The following is an 18,425-nucleotide window of genomic DNA, read 5'->3' as shown; positions in this document are numbered from 1 at the left end:
CACTTAGCTGTGGTTTTGGATCTAGTGTGTTGCTATTAGTCATAGGGCTTTGGTAATTCACTCCAAATGTGGGGCCTCAAATGCCCCCACAAGAAGACATCTCTTTTCTCCCATCTCATGTGGCTGTTTTGCAGCATGAAAGATGTGATGTGTGTATCCCCAGGGCCTGGCAGGAAAGGACCACTGAGCAGAGGTCGCTGACACTTGAACATGCCCCGTTTGCGCCTTGCACCCAAGCTGGCTCTGATTTACAGAGTCCTGAAGACAGGAATGCCTAAGGGAGGAAGCTGGATGGCTGTAGGATCCTTCACTCAGCACACAGCGGGAAGGCCGGCAATCTCCAAGAAATCTACAGCTCATTCCTGCCTCTAAGAGCAACAAGGACTCTTGCTAATTCAAGTGGGTTCAGGATGAGCTGCCTCTTGAATTACTATACAGCTTATAGCATATGGTGTGGTGAACCAATCATCTAGCCTTCCAACAAAAACATCTCCCCAAGACAAATTTTATCCCTGGGAGTAAATTAGGATGAGGCCCCACGGACCATGTTGTGGTTTCAGCATTCCCAACCACCAGTCTCCTCAATGTTAGAAGTAAGCACTGGTGACCTGTCTGTAGCAAATTTGCTTCAGAAGACCTCACGCCCCTGTCATCCGCAGCTCCACATCTCAAGTCCGTATCTTCAGTATAAAATCATTCCAGCGAAAAGGCTTAGAGAACGAATATAAATTTTAGAAATAAAAGGGGCACCTGGGTGGCTTAGTCGGTGATCTCACAGTCAGTGAGTTCGAGCCCCGCATCAGGCTCTGTGCTGACAGCTCAGAGCCAAGAGTCTGCTTTGGATTCTGTGTCTCCCTCTCTCTCTCTGCCCCTCCCCTGCTCTAGCTTTGTCTTGCAAAAAACAAAAATGAATAAAAATGTAAAAATAAATAAATAAGTAAATAAATAAATTTTAGAGATATCAGTTTAAACCATTTTTATCACTATTATTGACATACGAATTGAACGTGAACTGCATACCCCCCACATTGTCTTTTATGCTAACATATCACGAGAAGGTGCCAGTTTCCACGGGGAAATTCTGAACTGAAACGCATTTGAATAAATTTCAGAAACACGCCGAGTCTAAATCCATTTCTCACACAAAGGTGGTAAGACCTTCTTAAATTATTCAGGATATGCATATGCCAATGACACAACACATATAAATGAGGTCTTCACCTCCTTAAAACAATCTTTTTTTTTTTTTTTTGTACAAATGTTGCTATGATTCTTTGGTGACACATTAACGCAGATCTTTCAAGATGTGTGGCCATCACCCGCAGCGAATCAGGTATCACATGTGACACAGTCTGAGGACAACTGTACCCAAGGATGGGTTTACCTAGATGTTTTCAATCTTTGTGTGTTCAGGCAACGTCATGGCAAAAGCTTTTTGGGAAACAAATGCAGTATTTTCACTAATACTGACTACACCAACGTGAGCAACAGGCATTTCCTCTGGAACCATCTATTTCGAAGAATAAACCCTTCTGTAATAACTCAATAACCCCAACTTTCAACTGCGGTGTTGCTCGAACATCTTAAATCTCTGGTTCTGCCAGAAAATTGCAGATGCCTGCATCTCATCCACATGAACGACACAGGCTTCAATACCCTTAGGATCAAATTACTCTTGGTTCCCTCCCAAAGCCACATGCGGAGGGACCCATTAAAATGCCTTGTAATCATATGAATATTCATACTCTCTATAGACTCCTCCACTGCTGTCAAAATACCACCTGTTGAAAAGAAGTGATTCATCTAGAAGCCGAGTCTGATCCCTGACCCCTGTGATTCTGCAGGGGCCACTGTATTATTAATGTCTTCTGTTTCTGAGAGATTGCTGGTGGATGCAGACGGATGGGCGAGTGTTCAGCTGTTAGAGCAAATTTGGCAGACAGCAGACTGCTGTGTTCCGGCATGAGTGCACAGGTCTGCAATCCCAGGGAGCGCCGTCTGAGTCCGGGATGGCTGCTCCCTTGCTTAGAAAACACAGCGAGGTTAACCCACGTGGTAAGAGCTTTTTCAACCACGCGAACTGTGGCCCACTGTTGACTTATGACGCTCATTTAGTGTCACAGCCAGTTCTTAAAAAATAATACACAACAGGGACACCTGGGTGGCTCAGTCGGTTAAGCGTCCAACTTCGCCTCAGGTCATGATCTCGTGGTCCGTGAGTTCGAGCCCCGTGTCGGGCTCTGTGCTGACAGCTTGGAGCCTGGAACCTGCTTTGGATTCTGTGTCTCCCCCTCTCTCTGCCCCTCCCCCGCTCACACTCTGTCCCTCTCTCTCTCAAAAGTGAATAAACGTTAAAAAAAAAAATAAAAAAAAATAACACACTACAGGGGCACCTAGGTGGTCAGTTGGTTGAGTCTTTGACTTTGGCTGAGGTCATGATCTCACAGTTCCTGAGTTCGAGACCCACATGGGGACTCACCGCCGTCAGTGCAGAGCCTACTTTGTATCCTCTGTCCCTCTCTCTCTGCGCCCCTCCCCCACTCGTACTTTCTCTCTCAAAAAGAAATAAAACATTACCAAAACACACACACACACACACACACACACACACACACACACACACACACAACAGAATAAGATGCAAAGTGGAGCACCTGGCTGGTTCAGTCGGTTAAGCATCTGACTTCAGCTCAGGTCATGATGTCACTGTTTGTCAGTTCAAGCCCCGCCTCGGGGTCTGTACTGTCAGCTCCGAGCCTAGACCTGGTTTGGATTCTGTGTCTCCTTCTCTCTCTGCCCCTCCCTCGCTCTTGCTCTCTGTCTGTCAAAAATGAATAAATGTTAAAAAAACTAAAAAAAAAAAAAAAGTAAGATGCAAAGTATCAGAAGTGATCATGCTGCTAAAAAAAAAAAAGAATCGTTTCAAGAGACTTGTTTCAATTAACAATCTATGTATATCTTACTGGATGACAACATAACATGTATACCTTATAAAGTTCTAAAACTTTTGCATTAGATCACAAGTCAGTATCCCCTTCTAGAAAAGTCTGGGGGCAAAACAATAATTGCAGCTTTTGTCCCTAAAGTCCCCATCGACACTCTAGTACATTTCCGAGTGTCCTAGGAGACATGTGTTTTAGACTCTCTCGGGGAGCTTGTTAAAAGGAGATGTTCCTCAGCACGGCTCAGTAGCAACCTCAAGAGAAAAGATGGGCAACCTTCAGTTTTAACAGCAGCCTCGGTTCTTGTAACAGTCTGAGCAGCCATTATTCTGGCTGTGCGGGCCAACAAACCTACGTAGGCACCGATAACCCAATGGCACCTCTATATGCAAGTGATTACGACAGACACTTAAGAGCATGACTGCCAGCTTAAAATCTTCCGTCCAGACCCGCATTACATCCTCCCTCCTGCCATTGTGCTGAAACCCAGTCTCTGCAGCCTTTGTTGCCGGAACAACTCACGCTCCCAGCATGCACGCGGCCAGTGACTGCCCAGACCCAATGTGTGATTTTAAGATGAAATTTCCACTTTTCTCAGGGCACCTGGGTGGCACCTGACTCCTGATTTCAGCTCAGGTCATGACCTCATAGTTCATGAGTTCAAGCTCTGCATCTGGCTCTGCACTCATGGACTGGAGCCCGCTTGCGATTCTCTCTCCCTCCCTCTGTTTCTGCCCTTCCCCCTCTCTGTCCCACTCTCTCAAAATAAATAAACTTTGAAAAGAAAAAAAGAAACATCCACTTTTCGCTAAGGTGACAAATGGAACAGAATGGTTCTGTTTTTGACAGCAGGTGTTCCTGATATAGTTCCTACTCAGGAATGCCACCAACCCTTCTCTGGTTGGTGACTGCAACCCTCAACACTTTGCATGAAAGGGGTCCTCACGGACTAAACGAGATCGTCAGCTTCCCCCTTTCTCCTCACACGGTGGTTTTGCTCGGAAACTTTCATGGGGGATCTCCCTGTGTCCTCTGTGTCGCAAGGACATCTACACTTACAATGCTCGCTTGAAGAGTAATGACCGTGCTTACAATGCTCACTTGAAGAGTAATGACCGTGGTGATACTTAAAGCCCCTTTGGTCATGTGGGAGACCTTTCTGGCATGGTACCAGAAGCACAAGATGTGAGTGATATCGGCAGAGCTGTTCCAGCGAGAGCCCACGCCACTACGCTTCCTATCACGTGTCAGTCCGTTCTCTGCATCCTTCCTCCCGAGAGCCTAGCTGGACAAATCTGCTCTGCATGGAAGGGGAAACGTGGCTGGCAAGACCACACCATTTTTCCAACCTGTACGGAAATAACCAAACACTACACTTCACAGGCAGCAGCATCAGGATAAAAGGTGATACCTACCGTCGAATGAACTGGGCCGCATCCGCCACCAGCCTCTGCATGAGGTTGTCGTAGGATAGAGGCTGCTGGGTGATCTCGTGGTTCCTCATCAGGAAGCAGTTCAGGGGCCGGAAGTAATGCAGGAAGCACACCAGAAGGCCCAGTATCATGGCGGCCAGGCAGAGAAGGCCAAAGAAGACCAGAGGGGGCACTCGGACCAGCCCCAGGTACTTGAGCACCACCATGGTGAGGAGAGTGACTGCTATGATCTGAAGAGGGATGAACACCAGCAGCCTGATACCCCTGGTGAACACACTGCCTTCTCCGGGCTTGCAGTCCCTTAGGTTGGTCACAGGGATCCCATGGAAATAATCAAAGCCATGGCTCAATGGGTGGTGACAAAAGTCGCTTTTGTTGTGACAGTTCGTCCCAAGGTGCCACTTCCCTGAGAAGGAAGCGGATGATAGGTTTAGACCCAATGAACACCCTAACTTGAATGTTAGCGTCTGATTCCCACCTGGTGAAAAGCGGATTCGCTCTGCACGTTTATTAGCCAAACGCCTACTATTCTGTAGAACCCCTTGGTTTTTCACTTCCTCCTCCACAAACAACAAGGTATTCACTACTCACTCTATCAGAAAACAAGAACTAATTTAGTGTCGAAAATAACAAAAGAAAACAAAAGAAAAAGACCTAACATATTTAACAGGCAGGTGACAAAAATACACAGAAAAACACAGTGTCTTTAAAGACAGTTCCTTAAAATTAAAGTTGTAGGACCAATTTGGTTTTGTCCCTTGAATATTAAAAGTGAAAATGAATCCTTTCTCAAAAAGCTGCACCTCAAGCATGAGCAAATCACACTCATAACTCAGCAATTATTTTAAACATCTATGAACATTTCTTATAAAATGTTAATTATACCACTAAATTGGTTGAGTGTCTCACAAAAGAAAAACATGATGGTTTAATGACAAGAGGTAGGAGGAAAGACAATGGTCATTTTGCTTCTATGAAATATTTTAGGATTCATCTGATGACCCACATAGACTTAAGCGTATTAACTAAAAAAGGACGAATGTATCACTCCTATCAACTGAATAAAATCAATGTCAAGTGAGACAAAGTCTAACATAATTTTAGCACTAATATATAAAATTAAAATACTCAACAGCATAGTGTGTATACATAGTTTCGTATGCTGTATGGCTATTTATAATTATTTATCAATCTATCATCTGTTCCATCTCTGTATCTCATCTGTCCATCCATCACCCATCCATCCACCCATCCATTCATTAATTTATCATCCATCTTTAACCATCATCCATCTACTCATCATCCATTCATCCATCATTCATCCGTCCATCCACCAATTACCCATCCATTCAACATCCATCCATCTAACCATCTTCTATGCACCCATCCATCCCTCCACCATCCATCCATCATGCATCCATCCATCAACCCAATATCCATCCATTCATCATCTATCCATCCACCCATTATCCATCCATTATCTACCCATCTATCCATCATTCATCCATCGATCCATCATCCATCCATCCATCATCTACCCATTATCCATATATCTATCATCCATCATCCATCCCTATATCCATCACTCATTCATCCCTCCATCATTCATCCTTTCATCCACAATTCATCCATTCATCCACCCATCCATCATCTACTTCATCTGTTGATCTATCTATCCTTACCTCTGTCACCTATGTCATCCACCTTTCCATTTATCCATACATTCATCAGTCCATCCATCTATCATTATCTATCTATCTATCTATCTATCTATCTATCTATCTACCCATCCATCCATCCATCCATCCATCCACATACACACACTGACCGTACGTATCCTTACATTCAAATAGCTCAGATAGGTGTATTGCATTTTAATGGAAATGGAGATCATTTGTTCCCTATCTGAAGTTGTGCAAACTGTATGCGTGATGTCATCCGTAAGAAGGCAGTCACCATGTCCTGTCCCAGGCCCTCGACTCTCACTCCACAGCTGCCCATACCTATGAGAGCTGTTGAATAGCCTTGACCCTTGAGCAGCTTGGCAAACGTAATCTCGCTGGTGGGAAGTCCTCCAGATGAGGCCGAGAAGAGATACACACCCACGAGGAACTCAGATGCCATTCCTGAAGCAGGAGAGATGAGCACTGAAACAGGAGTCTGGGGATGCCCTTAGGAGGACAGCAGCCATGGCCACACAGCCCACAGGTTACCTGATCGGATGGGGTAGCGGCCTGTCATGAAGGCTGCCCTACTCGGGGTGCACAGGGGTGATGCCGCCAGGTGCTGCGTGAGCTTCACGCCCCCTTCAGCCAACCGGTCAATATTGGGAGTCCTAGAACAGAAGACTCGTGTCATTCACCATGACCTTGACACATGCAGCTCCACTGTGGCTTTTCACAGTGCGTCACCTCTCCGTCATCCAGAGAAACACCTAGGAGGATGCATGATGCAGGACAAACCATTCCAGTGCTTCTGCTCTGGGAACAGACCGGCCGATCCCATCACAGTTGTTGTGCACATGCTAGGCATTCTGTTCTGGGACCACGCTGAGCTCTCACCCCTCATCGTCCGCTGGGAATGAGGCCGCACCCTCTCTGCCAGCCCACCTTCCGTCCTGCAGGTCCTGGCACAGACGGGATTCTCCTGAGCCTCCTATGACCAAGCTTGTCCCTGGGGGGTCTTGATGTGTGTGTGGGACACAGATCCTATCACAGCAGCTTGCTCACCATAAACGGACAGCTCGGCTCACTGCGCTCCACGCCTGCACCGTGGGGGTAACACACATCTTGCTCATCATGGTCTACAGCCCGGTGCCCACACAGAGTAGCCCTCGGTGGTGCACAGTGTCAAGGGGACAGTCGTCTCTTCGCAGAGCTACCATCAACGTGCTCCCCCACGCATGAATTTCGTGTGTGCATTTGACAGTCAACTTCTTCCCTGTGCTTTTCTGCTTTCAGTCAGAGATTTAGAAGATTTAGAAGGACTGAACCTGTGTATCTGACTTAAACCTCCCCATCCCTAGACTGACACTTTTTTTCTTCCTTTTGAGATTTGGTAGAAACAAAACCTTAAAGCTTGATTGTAATTTTTTTAAATTAAGACAGCTGAATAGGAACGGTTGTCTGTTCTCTCAGTGAACTTCAGGAATACGTATATTGTTTTAATGTTTATTTATTTTGAGGGGGGAGGGGCAGAAAGAGAGGGAGAGAGAGAGAATCCCAGGCAGGCTCTATGTGGTCAGTGCACAGGGCCTGATGTGGGGCCTGATCTTATGAACCGTGAGATCACGACCTGAGCCGAAATCAAGAGTCAGATGCTTCACCAACTGAGCCATATGTATACTGAGGAATACACAGAATATTAAAAATAATAAAATTTTTAAAATGAATAGACATGAATAAGAAAAAGTAAATTACTAAAAAGAGATGTACGGCAAGTGTCAAAAAGTAAGATCTACGCCATTTTTTACAAAATGAGGCGAACGGTGGGTGGAAAACTTATGTGGTCAATTGAAATCTCATCCTTGCCCATGTGTTTAAAACTCTAACAAATATCACAGGTAAGCTCACAGTTTAAAACAACAAGCAGCATCGGGATGCCTGGGTGGCTCAGTCAGCTAAGCTTCCGACTGTTGGTTTTGGCTCAGGTCATGATCTCACGGTTTGTGAGTCTGAGCTCTGTGTTGCACTCTGGGCAGACAGCGCAGACCCTGCTTGGGATTCTCTCTTCAATCTCAAAAATAAATAAACTTAAACAAAATTATTAAAAAATAAATAAGTAAAAAAAAATTTGAATGACAGAGGGGCACCTGGGTGTCTCAGTCACTTAACTCAGTCAGTTAAGCATTCCACTCCTGATTTTGGGTCAGGTCATCAACTTATTGTTTCTTGGTTCGAGCCCCACATCGGGCTCTGTGCTGACAGTGCGCAGCCTGCTTGGGTTTCTCTGTCTCAAAAATACCTAAACATTAAAAACAAAACAGAACAGAACAAGCGGCATCTGATGCAAAGGTTCAGTGTGGAACTGAGACACGTCTGGTTAAGGCTTGCACAATGGTTTCTCCTGAAAAGAAAAACGTATAGCCAACTTCTGTTTGATGTGATACATCACAACGAAACACCCCTTCCTGCTGCGTTGTCATGTAGAAGAGACGATGACGAGGCAGAGTGATGGCAAGAAAGTAAATCAGTGTCCCGTGGCACTTACCAGTGCGTCCATCCCCAAGCTTCACAGAGTCACTATTGATAGATCTCATGAGAAGATTCTATAAAAGCACACGATCTCTTTCCCCACCTTGTGTGATTCGGTTTGAACTGATCATTACTAAGTAAGAGGAAGCTCAGGACCAGTTTATGTGATTGTTTCCTCATCGTTATAAAGAGAGAATGCCGTCTTGATGCCAATATTCTATTACTCAAGGACCAACTTCCTTTTTTAAACCAAAGTGCCCTTAGAATACATCTTACATGAACCTAGTGTTACGCAGGGGGCTGAGAAACGAAATGCCCTCATCTGTCCCTGATTCTGGTCCCCAGTGTCCTTCTAGCATCACCATGACCCCTGATCCTTGGAAGGTTCTGGAGTCATCCAACCTGACACATGCCTCTGGGCCACCTGTCCCGGCCAGGGTGGTAACTGTGGAGGCAAAAGAAGGAGGGATGGGGGCAGGGGGGCCACCCACTGGCACAAAGCCAGGTACCAGACAGAGAAAATAAAATAAAGAGGTGAGCCAATGGGAAGAAGAGATGGAGGACGTGTGGAAGCAGGACAGTATCATTGGGTCAGACAGTCATTAGGAGTATCTTTCCAGTGGTCTCTCTGGGTTGATGCAACTCACTACCCATGTTCAAACACATCAAGTCCCGCCTGCCTTCCCGACGCCAGTATCTGCCTGCACCCACGAGAAGTCACACATCAACGAGTGTGCCCTGAAGGGGTGGTCTGCATGCTCTGTGACTGTGTTCACATCACTGGGGACCACTGCCTACGAGCAGGGCCAGGCTTTCGCACGACAAGCACGTCATCGCACCTGAGGGTCTTGTTTCCATAGCACCCAAGATCTCCGATGCCAAGGTCGTCAGCCAGCAGGAGGACCAGGTTGGGCCTTGTGGCTGCATGGCTCTGGGCCACACTCAGGAATGACAGCAGGACCAGGCGAATCCTCATCCTCCTGCAAAGGGCAACGACAAAGACAGAAGTGAGGGATGCCAGCGTGCAATGGACCACCTCCTTTTCTGGGACCTTCTCCCAACCTGTCGCCCCAGACCATTTGTGCTGCAAGAACACAGGCTCCGGTGAGCAAAGCACTTTGTCCTCTTTCCAGGGTGTTTGCTTCCAAAACAAATATTCCTGTCTCCAAGGATAGTAATGACCTCTCATTTCTTTTTTTTTTTTTTTTATTTAAGTTTATTTGTTTTGTGCGAGACAGAGAGAGCGTGATGGAGAGAGGGGCAGAGAGAGAATCCCAAGCAGGCTTTGCAGGATCAGCTCAGAGCCTGACATGGGGCTCGAACCTACAAACTAAGAGATCATGACCTCAATGGAAACCAAGAGTCGGATGCTCAACCAAATGAGGCACCCAGGCACCCCATGACCTGTCATCTCTATTCTACTACTCTTCCCCAACACATAGGCTCTGCTTGGAAGAAGGAAAACACAACCACCCGCCATCTTTTTTTGGCATGTGAGCTCTGTAATTAGCTAAAAGTTCTCTGTGTGAGCTGTGGATAGACGGGCACTTCATTAAGACCCAACTGTCAACGTCCTCTCCTTTCTAAAATTCGCTTCTTTTTTTTTGTTTTTAAAGGGAAGGTTGGGTCAACGTTTCAAAACTCAAGGAGCACAAGGTTTATAGCCTGGGGCAGCTCGAGGTGCTGGGTAATAGGTCACACTTCGCCGTCTCCCATCACTGTCTCCCCGCCTCCTAGACCAGGGTCCCTGTGTCCGTTCAACCTCCCAGCTGGAACCAGAAGCCTGGCCCTGGGAATCAGATTCTCTCCTCTACCGGAGGACGGGGCTTCCCAGTTCATTTTGTTGTCTGCCTCCGTCGCTCCTCTGGTTCCCGTCATCTACTGCTTTTGCAGCCCTGACCCTGTGTCCCATCAAGTGAGAGCCAGAGCACTGGCAGGTGCTGTCCCGGGCATGTTGTTTGACAGGCCTGGTGGGCGGCAGGGAGGTGTGCAGGAGATACACCCCAGTCCCTGACCACGGTCAACATTCATGTCCTTCTTAACCTCTCCTCTCTGAACGTACTCCCCGACGTTACACAGCATTTGTGGCTCAGCAACACTGCACAACAACTTGGGTGGCTATGAAACTGGACGTCCTCTTTCCTCGCTGCGCTGTGGGCACTAGGAGGGCAGCGGCTGGGTGAGCAAGCATCCAAGAAAGCCGCGCGACACATAGCACCGACGTTTTTTCTGTTGAATTAAAAATGCCTCACTCCGAACTCCACCGAAACACAGGTTAAGAAGGAGACTACCCTGCATGGTACGTGGGTGGAAGGTTCGATGGGTAGTAGAAGGATGTGAAAAGGAGCATCCGTCTGTCGCTATGAGCACTGACACACAGTGAAGCTTCTCAAGATTACTGAAGACACCCATTAGTAGTGCCTACGAAATGCCCTGGGCTCGCACGTCAGGGGTCCCTAAGTGGATGCAACCCCTTGGAAATGCAAAACTAACACCAGTGACGGATAAACGAGCATGCCCCCTAACCTCCCGTCCCCACAACAAAGCAACGTGGCGCCTTCCCACCAGAGAAGGCAAGAGAACCACAACACCGTGCTTGTGTGCTTCTAACTACTGGGTGTTTTCGTGCTTCCCTTAACCTGGACACTAAATACACACAACTTCTTATCTGGAAGCGCACTTTTGTGTGTGCACGTGCGCACTGTAAGCCCTCTGCCTACGCCTTCGTGAGCTCACCTACATGAAGAACACAGGAGCACGTGCTCGTTATCATTATTATTTTAACTGTATTTCATCAGGATTAATTATTTATTGGGTAAATAAACGATGATTGATATTGTGAACAGGGTTTCCCAGCCGTGACATCACTGGCACCCTTGCTATGGGGCTCATGGGTCACTGGACGATGCTCAGCTGCACCCCAGCCTCGCCGCCTCGCCCCCTCTCTTCCAGCAGCAACAGAGGCCCCAGCAGAGAGGGGCCGATGTATGCCCACCTGGCACCCCTCCCAGCATCTGTCAAATCATCTGCACACACGTCGTGTGCTCTCCTAGCTAAGCAGCTCGGTGTCTACAGAAGGATTCGGAAGCTGCCGCCCATCTGAGTGACCACGGACTTCTCCTCTGCACCTACCTGTGTATCAGCAGTGCTTACAGATAATGCTCCGTGGCCACGACTGGCCCCCACCACTGACCTGGAGGAACACCTCCTTCCTCTCCCTCCTGACGCACTTCTGCTCTCCCGTCTTATGTCTCTCTCCCTCTCAAGCACCTTCCCTTCTCATAAAAGCCAACTCTGTTCTCCACTACCCTCTTCCTCTAGAGACAAGCAAGCAGGGAGCCATGGCTCATACAGCAGCCACTCTCCCACCCCTTACGCTGCCCTCAATTCTCTCTTTGGTGGCTTTTACTGCCTGCTTGTTAGGAAGTAGGGGGGGATGAGTGAAGGACTGTGGGTCAGGGGTCTTGTCCCCGCTCAGGCCACCAGCAACGAGGTCTTGGGCGTGAAACATGAGCTGCCCGTGCCTCAGTCTCATCCACTGTTCCCTGACATCCTGTGTCCACGACGGGGACTCAGCCGACGTGGTGGAAATAAAGGGCTGCCCTGCAATCGGGATCTCAGAGGTACATGCGTTCCTGAGTTCATCACGTTATTCACAATGGCCAAGACATGGGACCTACCCAAACATCTGTCAACAGAGGGACAGAGAAGATGCGGCATGCACGCACGTGCACACATACACACACGTGCACAGTCAATGGACTATTACTCAGTCACACACACGCACAGTCAATGGGCTATTAGTCACACACACACACACACAATGGACTATTAGTCTCACACACGCACACACACAGAGTCAATGGACTATTAGTCACACACACACACAGTCAATGGACTATTAGTCACACACACACACACACACACACACACACACAACAGGCTATTAGTCACATACACATATACACACACACAGAGTCAACGGACTATTACTCACACGCACACACACAGTCAATGGACTATTAGTCACACACACACACACACACACACACACAGTCAATGGAGTATTACTCAGTCACACACACACAGTCAATAGACTATTACTCAGTCACATACACACATACACACACACAGAGTCAATGGACCATTAGTCACACGCACAAACACACACACACACACACACACACACAGTCAATGGACTATTAGTCACACACACACACAGTCAATGGACTGTTAGTCACACACACACACACACACATACACACACACACAGAGTCAATGGACTATTAGTCACATACACACAAACACACACACAGTCAATGGACTATTGCTCAGTCTCTCTCACACACACACACACACACACACACACACAGAGTCAACGGACTATTACACGCACACACACAGTCAATGGACTATTAGTCACACACACACACACACACATACAGTCAATGGAGTATTACTCAGTCACACACACATAGTCAATAGACTATTACTCAGTCACATACACACATACACACACACAGAGTCAATGGACCATTACTCAGTCACACGCGCACACACACACACACACACACAGTCAATGGACTATTAGTCACACACACACACAGTCAATGGACTGTTAGTCACACACACACACACACAGAGTCAATGGGCTATTACTCAGTCACACACATACACACACACACACAGAGTCAATGGACTATTAGTCACATACACACAAACACACACACAGTCAATGGACTATTGCTCAGTCTCTCTCTCTCTCTCACACACACACACACACACACACACACACACACACACAGTCAATGGACTATTACTCAGTCATAAAAAAGAGGAAAACAGTTCCATCTGCTACCACAGGGATGCACCAGGAGATATCACACCAGACACAGAAAGACAAACACGGACTGAGCTCACTCATAGGTGGAATCTTAACTCTCAGAGGCAGAAGAGAATGCTGACTAGGGGCACACACATGGCGCGATGTTGGTGCAAGGCTACATGCTTTCTATTACATGACGAACACGCTGTGGGGACCTAACGGACAGCATGGTGAGCACAGTTAATAACAGTGTCCTTGCTTGCAACGGGCGTAGATGGTAGATTGTAAACGTTGTCACTACACACCAGAAAATGGTGAATATGTGAGGTGGGCAGTGTGTTAATTAACTTAATCGTGATCATCGTTTCACAACACATACGTATATGAAATCATCACCCTTCCACTTCAGATATATACAATTTTGTCAATCATGCCCCAATGAAGCTGGGGCTGGGGAGAACATCGCCTTGCCTTCCCATGAGGAAACGAAAAAGAAAGAGAAATAAAAGGTCTCCAAAATGATAAAGCATGAGACAAACACCACTGGTTGTTTAGGAAGACTTTCATGCGTCCATACTTTTAGAACTAAAAGCAATTCACTGACCATTCAACCAAATCCGTTCCAATTCAACACACCTATGGGGTGAAAACTGGTAAAAGACATCATGACGGCCTCGGGTTGGGCTGGTTTCACAGGGGAAGGAGCCTCAGAATCACCCTGTAGGGCTCTGGCCGGCCACAAGCACAGCACCCTCAAGGGTGGCCTTCTGCAGGTGGCTTCTGCAGGTGAGGTGAGGTTTCGATCCTGGCCCCCTGCCGGGTGGCGGCCAAACCTGGGCTGCGAATTCAGCCTCTTTGTCAGCACTTTGTGTTAAATGGAGATGAACATAACACTACCTTGTACGTGCCCTCAAGAAGATAAAATTATATGCTGAGTGCTGTGAATCCATAAGGGACTCGTCAGTAGCGGCCAGTGGTCGTTGGGGGCAGTCATCACAGCACTATTATTACAGCTTTGCGTAGATGATTGTAAGGATAGTGACAGAGTTTGAAGCAAAGAGGTGACCCCAGTGACGCCCTCCTGCTACTGATTCCCATCTTGGATAATCCCGTCCCCTTGGGTGGGGCCGGACCTCCAGACTGGCTTGTAACGAACAGAATGTGGAAAACAAAGGCACGTGATGTCTGTGATGAGGTTGCAAAACCCCATGACCTCTGTGTGGCTAGCAGACTCCTCCTCCTGCTGGACTTGAAGGAAGTGAGATTGCACAACTGGACAGATGCCCCTCCAGGACGAAGGAGTGATGGCGGCCTCCAGCCAATGGGCAGCAAGGACCTGAGGCCCTCGTGCCAACAGGCTGCAAGAAACAGCATCTGCCCACAACCACCTGAGCGAGCTCGGGCACGGATCCTTCGGATGACACACCGTTCCTGGCCGGTACCTCGGTGGCCACCCAGGGACCAGCTAAGCTGGGCCAGATTCCCCACCCACCGCACCTCTGGAGATAACAAACCATGCCGTCATCAGTTGCATGGAAGCAGAAAACTCACACAGGGTACAATAGCTTTAGACGTGAAGGTTCGGTTGTGCTAACGACGGCCTGAGAAAGGCTCTCTGTGGCGGGGGCTCACAGGCCACGCTTAACTTATTTTCAGAACACACTTCATTAGTAATGACTGGTCAGAATTTATGTAAGTAATTTAAAGATACATTGCCCAGCTCACCAACCATGTGAAAAATGAATTTTTATTTTACGACTGAAAGTTGAAAATACCAGGAATGAAAAATGTACTTCTGGTGGCCCAGAGGAACACGGTTGACAGAGAGATGAAATGAAGCAAAATCCAGGCCCCTTGTGAGTCCTAAGTAACATTTCACCAAAAAAATCCAGCTTTTATTCTAAATGTACAGAAGGAAAATACATAAAGAAAGTATTCAGAGAACCGCTCAGGGGATCAGTTTCTTTCCGTGTTCTTTTTACGGTGTTTGTTGCGCACATGGCTGAATGCACAGCGTTCCCATAGCCACGTGCCGTTTTTCTGTTCTTTGTTTTTCTGTGCAAAACTCACACTGTGAGCTGGGGAAAAGTCTGCAGGAACGGCAGGGATCAGAAATGGACGGCACTGTTAGCCCACAGAGGACACGGCGGACAGATGGTGACGAACTAAATCAGGGGGTGATGGGTGTGTCTGATTTGCATTCTCCCATCAACCTGTTGCTTTGTGGTGCCTGGATCTGGCAGAGGCTGGAGGAAATGTAAAGCACAGTGGCCATGACTCCATAGAGATGTTTGTACCCAAATGAGGTGGGGGCAGGTGGGAGAGAACAGGACTGATTGGGGATACTATTACTACCACTATGTAATTAACAGGAGATGGCATGTCAGAGAGAGAGAGAGAGAGAGAGAGAGAGAGAGAGAGACAGACAGAGACAGAGAGAGACAGAGAGAGAGAGGTCAATGAGACTTCAAGCTTGCTCTCGGGAAAGATACTGCAGCAATGGGCTTTGCAGAGAAGAATGAAGACAAAAAACATCCAGGGCTTAAGATTATGAATCGGCTGCAAACCAGGATCTGACCACAGTCAGGATCCATTGTACATATGAATCCTCCTTGGGAAAAATTTGTTCCAACTTTCTGTGCAAAATTTTGCTGAGGTGCTTATTAATTCAGGTGTAGACTTTTTTTTTTTATTGGAATTAAACCCAATAGGATGAATGCCCTTTAATAATTATTAATATCTATAGAGAATGAATTCCTGACTCACAGAGTGGGTTTGGTTAGCTCAACGTGACATTATGTCATTAATTATACCTCCAAAATGTGCCTGCAGTAGATATAGTTAGGACTCGGGTGAGACCTATCATCGAGCCCAATTAAAATTGTTAGGAAATTTAAGTCTGTTTGTAGCCATTTAGAATCTCACTGCATCTAAATCATTACTGTCTGAAGTAACCACAACTTATTTGTTCCCCACAAACATGAATTAGAAAAAGGTGTTTATGAAGACGTTTCAAACTATTAAAACGTGGTTGATACAAGTAGTTTAAAAATAAAAGAAAGTGCTCTGCTGCTAACTATGAACAAGGTACATTAATTTCTGAAAAACTGCATAATTTCCCTCCTTAAGAAATTAAATTATTTTTCTGAACAATCTTAATTTGGCAAAAAAACAAAAAACTTTCTTGGGAAGTATCTATTCCTAAAACAGAATCATTATGGAGGAGAGAGAGAACTAAGAACACCTTCGTGACTGGAGGTGTAATTACATTACATTTGTTCATTAAAGAAAAATTAACAATGCACTTACATAACAGAAGCTTTACCATGGCAACAAAAATGTTCCTGATCTATTTGCTCAATGGAGAAAAAGGCATATTGAAAATAGAGAAAACCCTACACTTAGAAACCATATTTTTTTTAGAACAAATGGAGTTTTATTCCATTCAAACTATGTATAATAAAAATTTCTTAACCAATATATCCCATGGACAAAGTGTTATCTAAATAGATGTCCTGTTTTAAAATCATAATAGTCATCTGACATCAAGACAGAAAAAACCCTATCTGAATATGTGTTAAAGAAAACAGGCATTTCTATAGATTTAAATATAAATTGTAATTTTTCTAATGTAATATTGCATGCAAACTATGCTTGAACAAGAAATAATAAACTGCTTGAAATTTTTCTAAAATAAATATTCAGGGGCGGCTGGGTGGCTCAGTTGGTTAAGCGGCCGACTTCAGCTCAAGTCATGATCTCACAGTTAGTGAGTTCAAGCCCCGCGTTGGGCTCTGTGCTGACAGCTTGGAGCCCGGAGCCTGCTTTGGATTCTGTGTCTTCCTCTCTCTCTACCCCTGCCCTGCTGGGCTCTCTCTCTTTCTCTCTGTCTCTCTCAAAAATAAATAAACGTAGAAAAAAGTCTTTAAAAAAGAAAACAAAATAAAGTTAATGGTCACGTTTCACTTATTTACCACATCGCTGTCTTTACTGACTATGCCACGGTACATGGTCTTTTGGTCTTCGCATTTGTCAATACGCTTACCTATACATGGCACAATTAAATGAGTTACATTGATTTAATAACATGAATAAAGAAAGGTATTTTAAAAATTAAGCCTTGCTGAGCCTCTTCCTTTACATTTGAAATCTGGGAAGAGTTGACGAAGCACTAAGTTCAGAAACCTGCAAGATCCTGGTGCCTCCTGCTCCGGGAGCTCGTACAGCTTATGCTCCGGGACATGAAGAGTAGGTCAGCACGCAAGGAATCTGGGCACAACACCCTGCAAATTGGTGCTGACGCTCCTTACCCACCAACCACCAGGTCGCCCGATCTCCGCACACCTCTGTCCTCCGGCCGTACAACACAAGGGCTCGTACCTCGTCTAAGCTCCCGTGATGTTTATGTTCCCCAAACCCGATGGCTTTTCCCTAAGTCTGCCTGGAGCTGACTGTGTATTTTCCTTCCATGTGACAGGAGAGGGGCAGACTCTGAAAGCACTGACACAAAGCAACATGTTCCAGGAGAACTGTGAAAAGCAGAGTGAGAGGAGAATTCGACCCCCTGTCATGTTTGAGTTCCTGACAAGCGTTTCGCTGACTGTGTGGGGAAACGTCTGGCTGCCTCAACCTGTGTTAGGTACCTTGGCAAAGGTGAGTGTTCACCTTGACACTGACACACGCCAAGATGCAGGTGCCCTCGCTGATCTATGGCACCGAACAGACTGAGTCTTTTACGAGACTAGACCCGTCCCAGGCCAGCCCGGGACGTGGGAAATTTCTCAGGCAAAGGTGGGAATGGTCCTGTTGTCTCCTCGAGACCCAACCAGACAAGCCAGCTGAAGGGAGCCCCTCCCCTGGAGTTCAGAGCAACCAAAACGTACACGCTCAGCCCCGGTGGGAGAGCGACGCCAAGAGCACAAGGCTTCAGAATCAGGGTGGTGGAGACACCCACAAATGGCCACAGCGATAATAACAACTCACCCTCTTCAGTTTGTATCAGCTCATTAGCCTTGAGGTTCCCATGGTACAG

The 18,425-nt window shown here is 46.6% G+C and overlaps 1 protein-coding gene across 1 annotated transcript in view; it reads right to left on the bottom strand.

Moving 5' to 3' along the window:
• The window catches only part of STS (steroid sulfatase), a 153,454-nt gene that overhangs the window by 70,629 nt on the left and 64,400 nt on the right, over window positions 1-18,425 (bottom strand). The window contains exons 3-6 of the mRNA XM_042973771.1: window positions 9,408-9,548; window positions 6,589-6,710; window positions 6,379-6,501; window positions 4,358-4,781 (exon numbers count right to left, since the gene is read on the bottom strand). Of these exons, the coding sequence (XP_042829705.1) occupies window positions 4,358-4,781; window positions 6,379-6,501; window positions 6,589-6,710; window positions 9,408-9,544 (806 nt within the window). The 5' untranslated portion in view covers window positions 9,545-9,548. The remainder of the gene's footprint in view (window positions 1-4,357; window positions 4,782-6,378; window positions 6,502-6,588; window positions 6,711-9,407; window positions 9,549-18,425) is intronic.

Source organism: Panthera tigris, chromosome X (assembly GCF_018350195.1).
Source record: "Panthera tigris isolate Pti1 chromosome X, P.tigris_Pti1_mat1.1, whole genome shotgun sequence".
In the NCBI taxonomy this organism is placed as follows: Eukaryota; Metazoa; Chordata; class Mammalia; order Carnivora; family Felidae; genus Panthera; species Panthera tigris.
This window is presented reverse-complemented; position numbering and strand designations above follow the sequence as displayed.